Source organism: Aspergillus steynii (genome assembly GCF_002849105.1).
Source record: "Aspergillus steynii IBT 23096 chromosome Unknown P170scaffold_6, whole genome shotgun sequence".
Lineage (NCBI taxonomy): Eukaryota > Fungi > Ascomycota > Eurotiomycetes > Eurotiales > Aspergillaceae > Aspergillus > Aspergillus steynii.
This window is the reverse complement of record NW_020194403.1, coordinates 3,093,689-3,107,872: the sequence shown is the minus strand read 5'-3', so window position 1 is coordinate 3,107,872 and position 14,184 is coordinate 3,093,689. Positions and strand designations below refer to the sequence as shown.

The 14,184-nt window shown below is 53.6% G+C and overlaps 8 protein-coding genes across 8 annotated transcripts; 5 read left to right on the top strand and 3 right to left on the bottom strand.

Moving 5' to 3' along the window:
• Positions 1-533: 533 nt before the first annotated feature.
• On the top strand, positions 534-1,589 carry P170DRAFT_478204 (uncharacterized protein; the record flags this gene model as incomplete). Its single annotated transcript, XM_024853536.1, has 1 exon — positions 534-1,589. One exon carries the CDS (start codon positions 534-536, stop codon positions 1,587-1,589), a length of 1,056 nt encoding a protein of 351 aa, XP_024702654.1.
• A 973-nt stretch (positions 1,590-2,562) lies between these two features.
• P170DRAFT_478203 (uncharacterized protein) lies at positions 2,563-3,126 on the top strand (the record flags this gene model as incomplete). Its single annotated transcript, XM_024853535.1, has 2 exons — positions 2,563-2,573; positions 2,640-3,126. The coding sequence occupies 2 exons, from the start codon at positions 2,563-2,565 to the stop codon at positions 3,124-3,126; spliced, it is 498 nt and encodes a 165-aa protein (XP_024702653.1).
• A 1,270-nt stretch (positions 3,127-4,396) lies between these two features.
• Positions 4,397-5,609, bottom strand: P170DRAFT_511969 (alpha/beta hydrolase). Its single transcript, XM_024854945.1, has 2 exons — positions 5,066-5,609; positions 4,397-5,000 (listed from the first exon to the last, which is right to left on the bottom strand). Exons 1-2 carry the CDS (start codon positions 5,468-5,470, stop codon positions 4,668-4,670), a joined length of 738 nt encoding a protein of 245 aa, XP_024702652.1. The 5' UTR covers positions 5,471-5,609; the 3' UTR covers positions 4,397-4,667.
• Positions 5,610-5,931: 322 nt separating this feature from the next.
• P170DRAFT_413233 (uncharacterized protein) lies at positions 5,932-7,504 on the top strand (the record flags this gene model as incomplete). The annotated part of the gene is made up of 6 exons (XM_024846963.1): positions 5,932-6,385; positions 6,436-6,472; positions 6,530-6,597; positions 6,645-7,018; positions 7,064-7,128; positions 7,188-7,504. Exons 1-6 carry the CDS (start codon positions 6,239-6,241, stop codon positions 7,502-7,504), a joined length of 1,008 nt encoding a protein of 335 aa, XP_024702651.1. The 5' UTR covers positions 5,932-6,238.
• Positions 7,505-7,850: 346 nt separating this feature from the next.
• Positions 7,851-9,472, top strand: P170DRAFT_511967 (Zn(II)2Cys6 transcription factor). Its single transcript, XM_024854944.1, has 2 exons — positions 7,851-7,943; positions 8,015-9,472. Exon 2 carries the CDS (start codon positions 8,047-8,049, stop codon positions 9,424-9,426), a length of 1,380 nt encoding a protein of 459 aa, XP_024702650.1. The 5' UTR covers positions 7,851-7,943; positions 8,015-8,046; the 3' UTR covers positions 9,427-9,472.
• P170DRAFT_439033 (phytanoyl-CoA dioxygenase family protein) lies at positions 9,453-10,412 on the bottom strand. Its single transcript, XM_024849747.1, has one exon. The coding sequence runs from the start codon at positions 10,387-10,389 to the stop codon at positions 9,508-9,510; it is 882 nt and encodes a 293-aa protein (XP_024702649.1). The 5' UTR covers positions 10,390-10,412; the 3' UTR covers positions 9,453-9,507.
• A 415-nt stretch (positions 10,413-10,827) lies between these two features.
• Positions 10,828-12,549, top strand: P170DRAFT_362244 (sugar transporter; the record flags this gene model as incomplete). Its single annotated transcript, XM_024844518.1, has 3 exons — positions 10,828-11,004; positions 11,058-11,078; positions 11,131-12,549. The coding sequence occupies 3 exons, from the start codon at positions 10,828-10,830 to the stop codon at positions 12,547-12,549; spliced, it is 1,617 nt and encodes a 538-aa protein (XP_024702648.1).
• Positions 12,550-12,737: 188 nt separating this feature from the next.
• On the bottom strand, positions 12,738-13,940 carry P170DRAFT_388852 (zinc-binding alcohol dehydrogenase family protein; the record flags this gene model as incomplete). Its single annotated transcript, XM_024845852.1, has 3 exons — positions 12,738-13,429; positions 13,497-13,614; positions 13,683-13,940. Coding segments are annotated over 3 exons (1,068 nt in total), but the record flags the coding sequence as incomplete, so codon positions are not given.
• Positions 13,941-14,184: the final 244 nt, after the last annotated feature.

Here is a 14,184-nt window from a genome sequence, read left to right as displayed (position 1 = left end):
GGGTATCATATTTAATTCAGATTGAGGGTCTCGCGAGACTGGCTGCGCGATGTGAGCCGATGTCCGGCCAGAAAACCCGTGGTCATCGCCATCATATCGACATCTTTTCGAGAAGAAGGTCAGGCAGAGCCTATTTATCTGTACCGCAAAGTCTCCGGGCAAGGTAAATGACTGAAAAGCTGCGCTGTTTGCCAAGTCGCGAGGCCGCGGACTTGTTCAAGTCATGTTGGGCCGCGAGATTTACTTCGAATACCACTGTAACCTCAACGCGAGCCTCGTTTCGGATAGGATCGCGAGAATACCATCGCCAAGAGTGACCATCGGACGAACAAAGTCTAGCTCGCGAGGTATACGGCCTGTCCCTTGATGTTTTCCAACAACTATCTGTTAGCGGATTGACTAGGCTATCACGAGCCGCAGAATACGAGTTCACTGCTTGGGCCGCCAGCCTGGTCACCGAGCCTTCTTAAGGAGAGATTGTCTCGCTGCGTCTGCCAACCAGCGCATCATTTCCTTGACACTACGCAGCAAGTATGCGACACCCGATCTTCAGCCTCTTGGCTCTCTCTAGCGTAGGACTCGCCGGGAGCCCCAGGCTTGCATCCGAAGAGCTGAGCGACGTCAAGTCCGCACTTCAAGCCAAAGGCGAGTTCGGAGCAGGGCGCCTCGTAAACGCCAGCTTCACCGGTTTCGAGTCACTCTCTGGCCTAGATCTTTTCCCGCGACAGTCCACCTGCGGGACAGGACGTAAGAGGCCCTACAACCGAACACGACCCCAACTTACAGAAAATGCAGATGAATGCTCGGACGGTAAATGTTGCAAGTCTTACCAGAACTGCGTCAGGGGCGGATGCTGCGACAAGCCCGAGATAGGATGCGGCGCCGACTCATGCTACAATCCCGACGTCGAAACATGTTGCGAGGCTCGCGGAACTCGATGCGATCTGGGGTACGAGTGCGTCCCCTCCGGCGGGTGCTGCAAGAAGGGCAGGAAAAGCTGCGGCTCGGACTCGTGCTATGACCCGGAAGAGGATGAGTGCTGCGGCAATGGAAAGACGTGCCCCTTGGGAGACACCTGCGTCGACGGGGGATGTTGCGACGGGTATAAACGAAAGTGTGGTTCGTATAAATGCTACGACCCGATCTTGTCGGTCTGCTGCACAGACGGCGACTTCTCGTGGTCGTGTCCCAAGGGGAATTCATGCTGTCGGTCATCGCGCAGCTGCTATAGGCCATCTACCGAGAAATGCTGCTCGTCGGGCGCCTGTCGCAAGGGGGAAACCTGTTGCGAGCATGGATGCTGTGACTCGAGCGAGCGATGCGGCGCTGATGGATACTGCACTGTCACGTCGACGTCGACATCGACTACAACCTCCCTCTCTGACGCGACTGCTACAATAACCGTTACGAGTGGTTCGGATTCCGACGACGACGAAGAAACCTCCGGCGGTGGAGTTGCCGGCGCTGATGGAACCCCCGGCGATGGTCAAGGGAATGTGTCTGGTGCATCGGGGATTAGGGCTGATGAGTTCTTGAAATTGGCGTCGATGGCCGTATGCGCCTCTCTTATTCTAATAGTCGCTGCATAGGGAGGCTTCAGCTTGTGGTTGCTTGCGGGCCAATATGTGAGACTTCTAATCCTCGCAGCCATTTGATGATTATAAAAACACTAGTCTTAAAGATATTTGTACAACTTGACGACTCATGATATTATACTGTCAATTTCAGATGGCTCATTTCACGATGGTCCACGCCCGATGCAAGATAGCCTCGTCTGCTTCATATAAAATGATAGTTCCGCGGATATGCGAATATGCGATTTATGCTATCTTCATACTGTCGTAGTGTACATTAAACTAAGAACAGCTTAAAAGGGAACCCTACTATTATACTCTAGCAGAGAGGTATAGAGACTAGGCATCGGATGAATTTCTGCTAAGCCAGTATTATCATAAAGGGCAACAAAATATTGAATGCCAATGATATGTGAACTGTCCGGATGCTTTCCTCATATACACTCTTTGTTCATACAAAGAACCACCCAGAACGCAGTAAAATACTTACAGTTCAAACTCAAATAAATAATTAAAAAAGATATTAACTATAACAGGATGATTTATTGCTATTCTTGGAACTGTCACATCACCCCTTTCCTTATCAACTTCATAACATACTAATTTAGTGACTGATCAAACCCCTTGACGTTTGAACTATTTATTTAAGCTATAAACCCATAACATATACTATAATATCTTGATGTCTTAGCCTTTTTCTGTTCTTGATTCATTCAAAGAACCAGCCAGCTGTTACTATACCGGTATGGTTCCCATAGAAACCATTCAAAGACATAAATGCAATCCTAACCCAGGACAAAGCGCCTTTGTATTGGTCACCAAGCCTTGGTTCAAATCCCTTCATAGGTAAACCGTTAACCTCCGATTTAGGACTTCCTATTGTGTACGTATAAATAGAACTTGATAGACAGATATAACCAGCATATTTATCACCCATTCACTCACATTGGCCCACTATCTCGGAATCTAATATATATACCTTCACATGATGGCTGAAAGGTTTGACCTGAGGTTATTGGGAATAGACTGGGTGTGGGTGGTTGTCCGTGCTGATTGCCTGTGTAGTGACTGCTTCGTGAGCAAGCCTCCTATTCTGGCGGCCCTAGAAAGCAATATGTTTGAGGTCCAAACAAGCGGGGATATTCGCACGCTTTCGATGGATTATAGAGTTGAAGTCAAGCTGCAGCGAAATATTCCAATCTCCCAGCAACATGAACACTTGCGAGAGGCAGCCCTAAAGCAGACCCGCCGGCGCATGGCGCGAGCAGAGCATGCGATTGACCCGGCATCTGGCGATATCGGACAGTGTATCTGTCCCGGATGCAAAGCACCTCAGGAGCTTCTTCTATCTCGACTGTCTCGAGGGGGGTGGCGTCCTAAATGTCCTCCGCCATACGAACCTCCTGAGCAGCCCCCGCCATACGAACAGTCTCAACCGCCTCCGCCATATGAATCGTCTAGTACATCTTCGGAGGGATATCGGTCACGCCGGTCACCTCCTCCCAGGCTCCTGCTGGATAGAATCCCTGATTACAACCCGCTCAATATTTGATTTGTTTGCGGAATTAAGAGCACAAATTCGAGATACGATATTCAATATAAAATCCAATTTTTTTTGCTTTTTCAACAATTACTTAGCCGATCAGTAGAATCCTCTTAGACAGTCTATGAAGACCATGCTGTAAGATGTAATACTTAGTAGTAGTCAATCGGGTGTATCCTTTCTACACGCAGCTTCTTGGAGCCCCAGGGTACATGGATGTGCTGCCTTTCGTGGTAGCGTAGCAGAACAAGCCTGACAGTTGGTTGACATTCTCGTGGTAAACTCCGAAGGTGGATGCCAACAAAAGGAAATCCCTGGATCAAGGATCGCAGTGGTCGGTAGAATCCTCTTGGACAGTCTATAAAAATCATCCCGTAAGATGTAATACTTAGCAGTAGCTAACCCGATGTATCCTTTCTCCGGGCAACTTCTTGGAGCTTCACGGTACATAGTAGCAGGCGTTTCTCGCTGTGATAGACAGAATTAGCCTGGCGGTTGATTGACATGCGTGGTAAACTCCGAATGTGGATTCCAACAAAAGAGGGAATCTCCGGAACAAGGACTGCAGCGAGCAGATATAAATACGTCGTAGTCTCCTAGGATCTGATCATCATCACCATCACCACACACTGCACCTGATCCAAACATACGTCGAGTCATCTTTCTTAACTTCACTTGAATCGAACTTGGGTCAAGTAACCCTTCATTACCCCCAGTTTCCGCCACCATGGTTTCATGTTTTCCATCGAATATCTTCAAAAGGTCTAAACTCAGGCGCATCACTGTCCTCTGCCCCCACGGCGCCCGATGGGAACGCAAAGTCGACATGTGGCAGCAATCGCTCTTGACCATCCCGACCGACGAGCATCCGCAAGGACAGGCCAACGGTCGAACGGCTAGAATCGTGCCTAGTTTCGCATCGGTCGAAGAGGACAACTCGTTGTGTGTCGTGCTGGAGTGTAAGGCTCCTGCCGACGCTGATATCGACAATCCGGAGCTGCGGCGCGCCGCCTTCGCGGAAGCCCGTCGGATTGTCACCAACTGTTTGAACAGCGCTATATGGGAGGAAGAAGAGGCCGCTCGGCAGGCAATGCGTGACGAGAATGCGACTACTATGAACAAGTTCTAGTAGCTCGAGTTTCTTGTCCGTGACGCAGAGAGTCGCTCACTGTCATTCCAAGCTAGATTTTCGATCAGCTTTCGCGATATGCGGGGCTTGAGAGCGCAATTTTGCGCAATAGTTTCAATGATATTGCTTTAAGATAATCACAAAGTCCCAGTAGATTTGTAAGATTGTAAGGTAGTTTTCAGACCGGCTGAAATTTGTCAGACAGATGCTGTAGTCATCCAGAGATGCGCCCAGATGCGGCTTCTAAACAGATCAGGCAACTTCAGAGACAAGACAAACTGCTAATTGAGCGGGACATGAGAGTCCGATCCAAAGGCGTCGATTCTGTGCATCCCGGAAAGTCCCGTGACAGGCCAGCCCTAACTCTGGATTTCCTCTCTCTCTGTCTCTTTCACATCCCTATCATTCCTGTTTTCGTACCTTATTGACTCGCATCCCGGATCACTTCTGCCACTCTCTTAGGCATGCTCAGAAACGGCGAATGAGACGCATCTAAGCTGACAGTCGATATGTCTCCCATGCCACCCGCCATAGCCTTCTGGGCAAACAATGGGATGGCATTGTCTTGCTCGGTAAACACGTAAGTGCACGGGATATCATTCCACGGCTCGTAGGTGTTGGGAATCTGGAAAGAAGCGGCCGTGTGCGGCTGCAACTGGGAGATCCAATGGTTCTGAATCTCCACCGGAACATCATTGTAAAAGATGTGCGCTGGGTTGGACGCATGCAGATCGCTCACTACGACTTGGTCATCCTGATTTTGGCGTTAGAGAAACTTTGTCTCCAGCATCCCGACAGCTATGGTTTAGGTCAACGAACCTTGTACTCCCACCAGGGAGGAGCCGTGCCTCCGACTGCTTGGAGTACCGATACTCCTGCCGGCACCGCGAAGGCACCAAGATAAATCACTCTTGCGATTCCGCCCTTCTGCGAGGCGGCCTGTCGCTGGGCGAGACCCAGCCCCTGGGCTGCGCCCGAGGCTACGACGCCGCCGTAGGAATGAGCGACGAGCGTGATCGTCTTTCCCTCGTCGGCCAGGCGGGCCAGAACGGCGTGCAAATTGGCCACGTCGTGCGTCAGGTTCTTCGGCGGCTGGCAGTTCTCCACGGAAGGATTGGCGACGGCCACAGACTCTATATCCAAGGCGTGCAGTTCCTGGCGCAGCTGGTCGAAACACGTGGGCAGGTGCCAGGCGCCCGGCACGAGAACGACGGTCGAGTTCATGGTCCGAGTCCGCAGGAGTGCGCACGAATACGGAGTACGGAGTTGAGAATGGGACGATCGCTGGGGGAAATGCTCTCTTATCAAGTTATCACGGGCGAGCGATCTCCACCGTGGGTCCACCACGCGGGCTGGCAAGCGCAGGTCCGGTGCATTTGCAGTTCTCGGTTCCTTGGAACGCACCCACACAGTGCCGATTAAGTTGTTCTTGACACAAGTCACCAATTCACCTGTCGGCCGGGTTTTGGTCAGAAAAAATGCTCGGAAGTCTGCGGATGTTTCGGCTCCCCAGACACCGGGCCGTCGTCGTCTGTCTCTCCTCGGCGTTTGGTGGATCTCTCACTCGTTGGAAACCACGCGATCAATCTATTTCGCTGAACTAGTTCGACAGTTTCCCACTAGATCGCGATTCATGCGCGGCCTACACCGTTCTATTGGCCAGCGCTCGATAGTCCTGGCCGACTGCACTCTACTCCGTGCTGCGGAAATTGCACGGCCCAAGGACTAGCCAGCCAGCCAACAGGACCAGAAAAAAAAAGTAAATTGCAGCACGCAGCCGAACCAAACTACGATTGGGACCGAACTCTCAGATCGGGTTTTGACCCCAAGGTCGTCCTCGCCCCCACGGTCGAATTTGTATCATCCTCGTCGACTGCATACACCGTGTCGGGATTCAGCCATGCCCTAGGCCCCTTTCTTAGCAAGGGAGCGTGATCCTTGTATAGGCAGCGTTCGGTGAATTGCTTAATCGCACGTCAGTTGTCGGCCGAGATGCCTGCCAGCCAGCAGTCGGAGAATCGCGGTGCAACGATCACCATCACGGTGCTGGCGGTGGCATTTGTGATTCTGCGCTTCGTGGCGCGGTATGTCCGGGGGACTCCGTATGGGATAGACGATTATATGCTCGTCTTGGCTCTGGTATGGTGTTTCTATACCCTTGATGAGCCTCTAGTCGCTGACTAGGTCAGATTTTCACCTTCGCGGTCCTAGGCATTAACCTAGCCAGTATGTTTTGACCCTTCGACATCTTGCCAGACCAGACCAACAACTGATCCTGAACAGTGGTCGCACATGGCCTGGGTGTCCACAAGTCCGAGCTCCCACCGCAGCATCTCGAGACCGTCAGCAAGGTACGTCCGCTCCTCTGCAGGATGCACGAATGCTCATGAACCCGCAGCTCCTGATCAGCATGGAGTGTGTCTACTGCACGACCGTCGGGATCATCAAGCTATCCATCCTGGCCATGTACCGCCGCATCTTCATCGACCGGGTCACGCGCGTCGCGACCCTGATCCTGGCCGCCGTCACCATCTCCTGGGTCATTTCGATCAATTTTGTCTCGATCTTCCAGTGCACGCCCGTCGCTAAGACGTGGAATCCCACCCTCCCGGGCCATTGCATTAACCTGAAGGGATCGTTTATTGGGAACGCCGTGCCGAATATCATGACTGATATCGCGAATCTGAGTTTGCCGGCCCGTCAGGTCTGGAAGCTGCATGCTTCGTTGACGCATCGGCTTGCGGTTATTGGTATCTTTCTGCTGGGAAGCTTGTAAGTGTTTTTCCTGCTAAAACTTGACCGGGGCTCATTCTTTAGCGTCGTCTTCGCGAGTATCTACCGATTCGTCACGCTGTTCAAGTTCCAACCCAGCGATATGACTTGTACGTCTTCCCCTGTCCCCCATACACTACAGTATCCATTGCATGACTAACTCGAACAGGGACCCTCTCCGAAACCAACGCATGGTGCGTGATCGAGGTCGGATCGGGGATTATTTCAGCCTGCCTGCCAACCCTACGGCCGCTGCTGCAGTTGGTTTCAGATCGCTTCAACACGTCGCAGGGCACTCAGTCACAGAGCCATGGGCAGACGGGCGAGAGCGGGTTCGACTCGAGGCAGCAGCGGTCTGGACGGCGGTACTGGCCGGGGGAATCGACGACGCATCTGGCGTTTAAGTCGGGGGATGAGCTGCCGTTGAATAGTATCTTGGCTACAAGGGCGTTTTCGGTGCATTCGGCGCATCCGCAGAATGAGTGATGTTTTAGGTCTATTCATGTAGCGTATACAGGGTTTGGAATGGCAATATATTATAGTGCATTCAGGTTTATGTTCAAATTAACATCAGCGCAGAGGAGTCTATTATGCCTCTTTTCACGATGTTCGATTTCTACGGACAGTCTACCCTCGTTTGGGGCGATGGAAATGTTCCATCGTAGACCTTGTTTCGCCGGATTCGCCAATGAAAGACATGCTATCAGTGGAATCCCTGTCTATAAAACCAAGAAATGCAAAAGTACGCCCCCAAAGACGGAGACAACTGTTAATGCCTCAACAAGCTGTGAGGAACAAAATCTACCTGCTGCATCGACCACAAAAGCCTTATCAGCGACTACCCCAAGCTCAAGCCCAAGCCCAGACCAAGAAAGGATCAGGATCAAATCCCTAATGCTTGCCACGCCAAACTAAACTTCATCAGGCAAGATCCCAAGCCCAGACAATCGACGCGTCCCACTCAGCTGCAGCCTTATCGCTGACTCCTCACTCCAGTCTCGACCCGCCAACTGAGACCGAATACCGCAATGCGCACGAAGCGAACAAGAACCGGATGCTGGACCTGCCGCGACGCCGGATATAAATGCGACGAACAGAAGCCGTTCTGCGGCCGGTGTCTGCGCCTCGAGATCCGATGCCAGGGCTACGGCGTTCGCTGTCGCTGGCGACCGGTTCGAACTCAGGGATCGACATCCATGGTTCAGCATCGGGGAGTTAATGAAGCCACGGGACTGGAGCTGGGGTTGTGGTCTCCTGGTCTGTCCACGAGTGGACTGGCGAGCAGCGAGAAGAGGCTACTGCATTATTGGACGAATACCCTGTCAGGCCTCTTATCTGCATCAGGCGCCCCGAGCGAACGCAATCCCTTCGTCGTCCATCTGGGCGCCATGGTCCTCGAGCCTAGTGCCCTGCAGTCAATCGTCTTGTGCATGTCTGCAAACCATCTGGCTCGTTCGATGGACGACTCGTCCCTGCAAACAGAGGCATACCGACACCAACAGAGCGCTCTGCGACGGTTACAAGTACTCGTCTGCGATCCGGTGCAGAGCCAAGCGCAGACGACGCTGGCCGCCGTACTGATGATGCTAGTTGCCACGCGACTGTTCGACGAGGACGAGGGAGCTCACTGCGTAAACCATCTCCAGGGTGCCAGCGCCATGATTGGTCGACGGTTTGGCAGCGCAGAGATCCAGTATACGCCTGCGGAGCGGTTCCTGCTGAGTCTCTTCTCGTACCATGATATCCTGTCGTCTGTTTCCCGGGGCGCTCCGCCACTGGGGAAGTCTGTTGGGTTTGTCGCGGTGGAGGATGTAGTGCGGTTACAGCGGATTACTGCTGTGTTGCATCTCGTTGCTCGCGTCAGTCAGTTGCAGCAGCTTAAGACAGAGCCCGGGTTCGATGTATGTTCCTTCCACGTCACAGCCGCGGCGATCGAGATATCCCTACATGGACTGGGCCCACTGTCCGAAACCCCCAAGACCAGCTGCGAAAGAGACACCGAGGCAACGGTCCAAGCATACCGCCACGCCGCATTCATCTATCTATACCGCGTCTGGTTCGACGCCGGGGCCCCGACGCCCGCGACCCTCGAGCACGTCGAGCAGTGCCTGTCGGCGCTGGCTCAGGCCCTTCCGACCTCGCCGCTGGTGTCGGCGCATGGGTGGCCGCTGTTCACGGCCGGCTGTGAGGCTATTCTTCCGTCGCAGAGGGAGCTAGCACGAGATCGGTTTGAGCAGATGTATGCTTCTCGGCGGTTTCCGTCTTTGCGGCGCATAAAAGGGGATATGGAGGAGGTTTGGCGTCGGAAGGATGCGGAACAACGCGTTGGGGGACTGGATGGGATGGCGAAGGTGGATTGCATTCAGGTGATTCTACGGGGACGAGGGCGGGAGGTGAACTTCCTATAATCTTTTAGATAGTTGTATTTGCTTCTCGCGTATATCTACAGCGCATCCATATACTAAATAATACTTGAACTAGGTGCACGATCAATCCAACAACCTAAAGTCATGATCATGCCTCCCCTGCAAATAATCATACTCCTCATCCACCCACTCCACGCACGGCACCACATTCCCAAAATCAATCTTCCCCTTTAGACTCCTAGGCAGCACGAATCGCTGCTCACTGCGATACCACCTCGCGAACTGGATCGTCACGAGCATCACACGCGGCTCGTCCGTCAAATTCGGCATGCCGGCATGCCACAGCCGAAAATCACGAATGATCAACGACCCCTTGGGCAGGGCCGGCTGCACGGGCGGAGCAACCGCACGTCTCGCATCTAGTAGATCCTGTTTGATCTGCTTATGCGAGAAGTTCCGGTCCAGCACGCTGCGATCCGTGTCGATATGACTCCCGGGCCAGATCTCAGTGGCGCCGTTCTGCGGCTCCGTATCGACGAGGTTGGTATTCACGCAGAAAGCGAAGGGCATTCTCGGCATATCGAAGTCGATATCGATGTGAACGGGCTGGCGAGCCGTGGCTTTAAAGGCCGTGTTGGCGCTGTAGAAGCGCAGGTGCGGCGACGGGCCGATCATGCTTTCGATCACCGCCGTGGCGAAGGGATTGGCGATGACGTCGGAGAAGATGTACTCGGGCGAGCAGACAGGCTCCTGCTGGATGTTGCCGGTGTCAGGGCCGAAGTTGCGGTGGGTGGAGGCCTGCGCATAGAGCTGCTTTGCTTCGGGGACCATGCGCGAGTTGAGGCGGTCGAGATGCGCTGGGTCGACGGCGTTCGTGAGAACGACGACGCCATCGCGGTGCAGCGCTTCGAGGGAGTGCTGTAGGTTATGCGAATTGATGCTTTTGGACTCGAGCTCGGTGGGCGTGAGCTCGATTAGGGTGATTGGGGTGGTTGGTTCAGGCATAGTGGATGGATGGTAATAGAGGCTTGTTGGAGTGATATTGGCGGGGTGGAAGGGTATTGGAATGGCGTATTTATATCTGAGGCTTCTCGTTTGGACCTTCCTCCATTCAAAGGAACGAGGATGCATCAATCTACCTTCGATAGTCAATGGCATTATTGACCAGGATTCTGCGGGGAAACAGCCAAGGCGTTAACCCTTTAGCCTGCACGACTGTTCGACTTGCCTGTCAGGGAAAGGCGCGATCCTTCGCGACGACCAGGATGATAAACCGCCTCGTTCTGACAGGATGAGCTTATCAGCTAGACTGGGGTGGCTATCTAGGCACGAATATCTCGGGGTTTGTCTTGTGCTGGCATGGAAATGCCTGGGTATTTAAGTCTCTCCCTGGCCGAGGGAATTGTTGTTTGAAGTCATATCGTCTTGATTGCAACCCTCACCATGGAATCAGGAGCCCAGAAGGATGGAACTTCGGTCCACTCGAAATCCGCGTCGGAGTCGATCACTGAAGAAGCGGAGAAGAGTCTCCAGTTCACGGAGTATGAGCATTCGCTTGGATTCTGGGATGCGATGGGTCTGTACTGGCCGGCTGTGGTGTGGTCAATGTTCATCAACCTGGTATTTCTCTGCTATACTCGTGCTATCGTTTTGAGTGCTGACTCTATTTCAAGGCCACTATTCTCAAAGGCATGGTAGGTAAACATCTTCTTCTTCTCTCATCACCAGATCTAATGTAGACTCCAGGACGGCGGCATTGTCGGCTCCTTAGTCGGTCTCGAGCCATTCAAAAGAACTTTTGGCTATGAATACAAAGGAAACTACGTCGTGCCAGCGCGTTGGGTATCGGCCTTCAATTATGCGAATCCCCTCGGAGGCATCGTCGGCGCCCTACTGTCTGGCTGGGCCTACGACCGTCTAGGGCCGCGTCTGATGATGACCATCTGCTCGTCGCTCTCGATTGCGATTCTCTTCATCCAGTTCTTCAGTAGCTCCTCCCCTCAACTGTTTGTCGGTGAGCTCCTCAACGGCATCACCATCGCCTTCTATCCCATTTGCGCCTCCGCGTACGTGGGCGAGGTGACGCCACTCTCTCTGCGTGGTTTCGCTGCGTCTATGACCAACTTGGGATTTGTCGTCGGGCAGCTCATCGCGTCAGGGATTCTCAAAGGCACAGATAGTCTGGACAACAGCTTCGCGTACCGTATCCCCATCGCCACGCAGTGGATCCTCCCCGTCGTGATCCTGGCATTCATCTACTTCTGCCCGGATCCCCCGTTCTGGCTCTGCAAGAAAGGCCGCTACGAGGCCGCCGAGAAGTCTTTACGCCGACTAGCCACACCTGGCGTCGACGTGAGCCTCAAACTGGCTCATATACGGGAGACCTTGCGGCTGGAAGACGTCTTCCAACAGAGCACAGAGAAGCTGAGCCTTCGCATGAGCTATCTGACCTGCTTCCGGGGGCCTAACCTCCGTCGACTAGTCATCTGCGTCATGGCCTACGACATGCAGGCCTTCACAGGCAACATCCTCTTCATCAACTACGCCGTCTACTTCTTCGAGATGGCCGGGCTGAACAACTCCAACGCCTTCTCCATGAACGTCGGCCTAACCGCCATCGGCTTCCTGGGCACCTGCATCGCTTGGCCACTGCTCTCGTACGTCGGCCGTCGAGCAGCTTACCTCTGGGGCTGCGCCGGCCTGACCATCGCCCTCTTCGTCATCGGCGCCCTAGATCTCGCCCCCAGAACAAGCACCACCGCCCCCGTCTGGGCCCAGTGCGCGCTCATCCTCGTCTGCAACTTCATCTACGACCTCACCGTCGGTCCGTTCTGCTTCGTGCTGCTGGCTGAGGTCTCCTCTGCGAAGCTGCGCAGCGTGACTATCGCCTTGGCCACTGTGACCTGCCATATCATGTCGCTGGTCTTCTCGGTGGTTATCCCCTACGCGATGAACGAGGACGAGGGCAACTGGCGCGGAAAGCTTGGGTTTTTGTTCTCGGGTCTGAGTCTGCTGTGTACGGTTTATTGCTTCTTTTGTCTCCCTGAGACGAAGGGACGGACGTTCGAGGAGCTGGATATTCTGTTTGAGAGGAGGGTGTCGAGTCGCGGGTTTGAGAAGTATGTGGTTGATGTGGCGGAACATAGTGGTCGGCGAGAGGTGTAGCTTTATATTTATCATGCTTAGCTGTAGCGGTGGAGGATTAGATATTCGTCAAGAATATAATATCTGATGATGTGCGGACTATGGATCCTTCAGGGAGGAAAAGAACTAAATCACGTACTGTACATGGATTCTAACCACCATCTACAATATAAAATTACATAGAACACCCCTTCCAATCGAACTTACAACCCCGGTGTCTCCGCAATGCGAAACACATACTTAACCGCCGAAGCCTTATTATCCTTCAAATCCTGCAGCGCATCTCTCACCCCCTGCAACCCCCCAGGCCTCACCTCATACGGATGACCCGAAAACGCATCTCTTTCCCCCTTCAACCCGTGCTGCAACTCCCTCGAAAACCACCGACAGAACAAATAGCAAAGCTCGCGACAGTCATTGTCCCCACCGACCTCATGCGCGCCTGACACGACCGTATTCGTCGCCACGCCGGGAGAGACGTCTCGGTCTCCTGCAAGAACGGCGTTGACGTTCCCGCCAGCCGCGATGACCGATTTCAGGATCTGCGTCGTCTGTTCGTTCACGACGGTGTCGAGGACATGGTGGAGTTCCTTTCCGCCTAGGGCGTCGCGAATGCCCTGGATCGTTTGCTCAGATCCTCCGCGGTAATCGATGATCGTGTCGCCCTTGCTGCGGTCTAGCAGCTGCTCGACGTACGGGGCTCCCTTGCCTGCTACCGCAATGATCGGGTGCACGTTACTCCGGCGCAGGAGTTTGATGGCGAAGGCGCCGACGGCCGTGCTGCCGCCGTACACGACGCAGGGGATGGTGCTCTGCGCGGGCTTCCACGGGAACGGGAGGCCGAGGTGGTGGTACAGTGCGATGACGGCGGTTAGGCCAGCGAGGGGAATGGTTGCAGCTTCTGTGGGGGGTTAGTCTTTCTGTTCTTCTGGTCTGGGGAAGTTGACTTGGTGAGAAGGGTTTCGCACCTTCAAACGACGTCTTCGCAGGAAGATGGAACGTCGTATGCTCGTAAGCAAGGGCGTATTCAGCGTAGGATCCCCCCGGGGCGATCATTTCGTGAAAGGCCCCGACGCGGTCTCCAGGCTATAGATGTCGTTAGCATCCGGATTCCACCACCAAGGGGATTTCTGAACGCGAGCAGAATGAAATACCTTAAACTCATACACATTCTTCCCAACCTTCTCCACCACCCCGGCGATATCATCTCCTTGGTTGACCCCCTCGCTTAGATGAGGATACAACTTCAGAATAAAACTATCAGGAATCTCCGCTAGATCCGGACATTTCCAATCTTTCGGGTTCGAGCCGCTGACGACGACCTTAATCAGGACTTGGTCATCGTTGGGCTCAGGGATGGAACTGTCGATGAGGTTCACCGTTGGACCGGCGAGGTTAATGATTTCTTTCATTGCGGGTGCTTCGGTGCAGGGTATGAGATTGTAAAAGGCCAATAGAGAGGGTTCAATGTCTGGCCTGTACAGGGGTGTCCCCGTTTTTGAGGTCTCAAAAACAGCAGAGGATTGGTAATCACCGGGGCATGACGTCAAGTTATGAGTTGGAATCGGTGTATAAAGTTGAAGATGTGCGCGGTGGGTACCTCGAGACGAGTCCGGTGGAGACATGATTCATGATTGCCGGCGGGTTTCCCGCTGG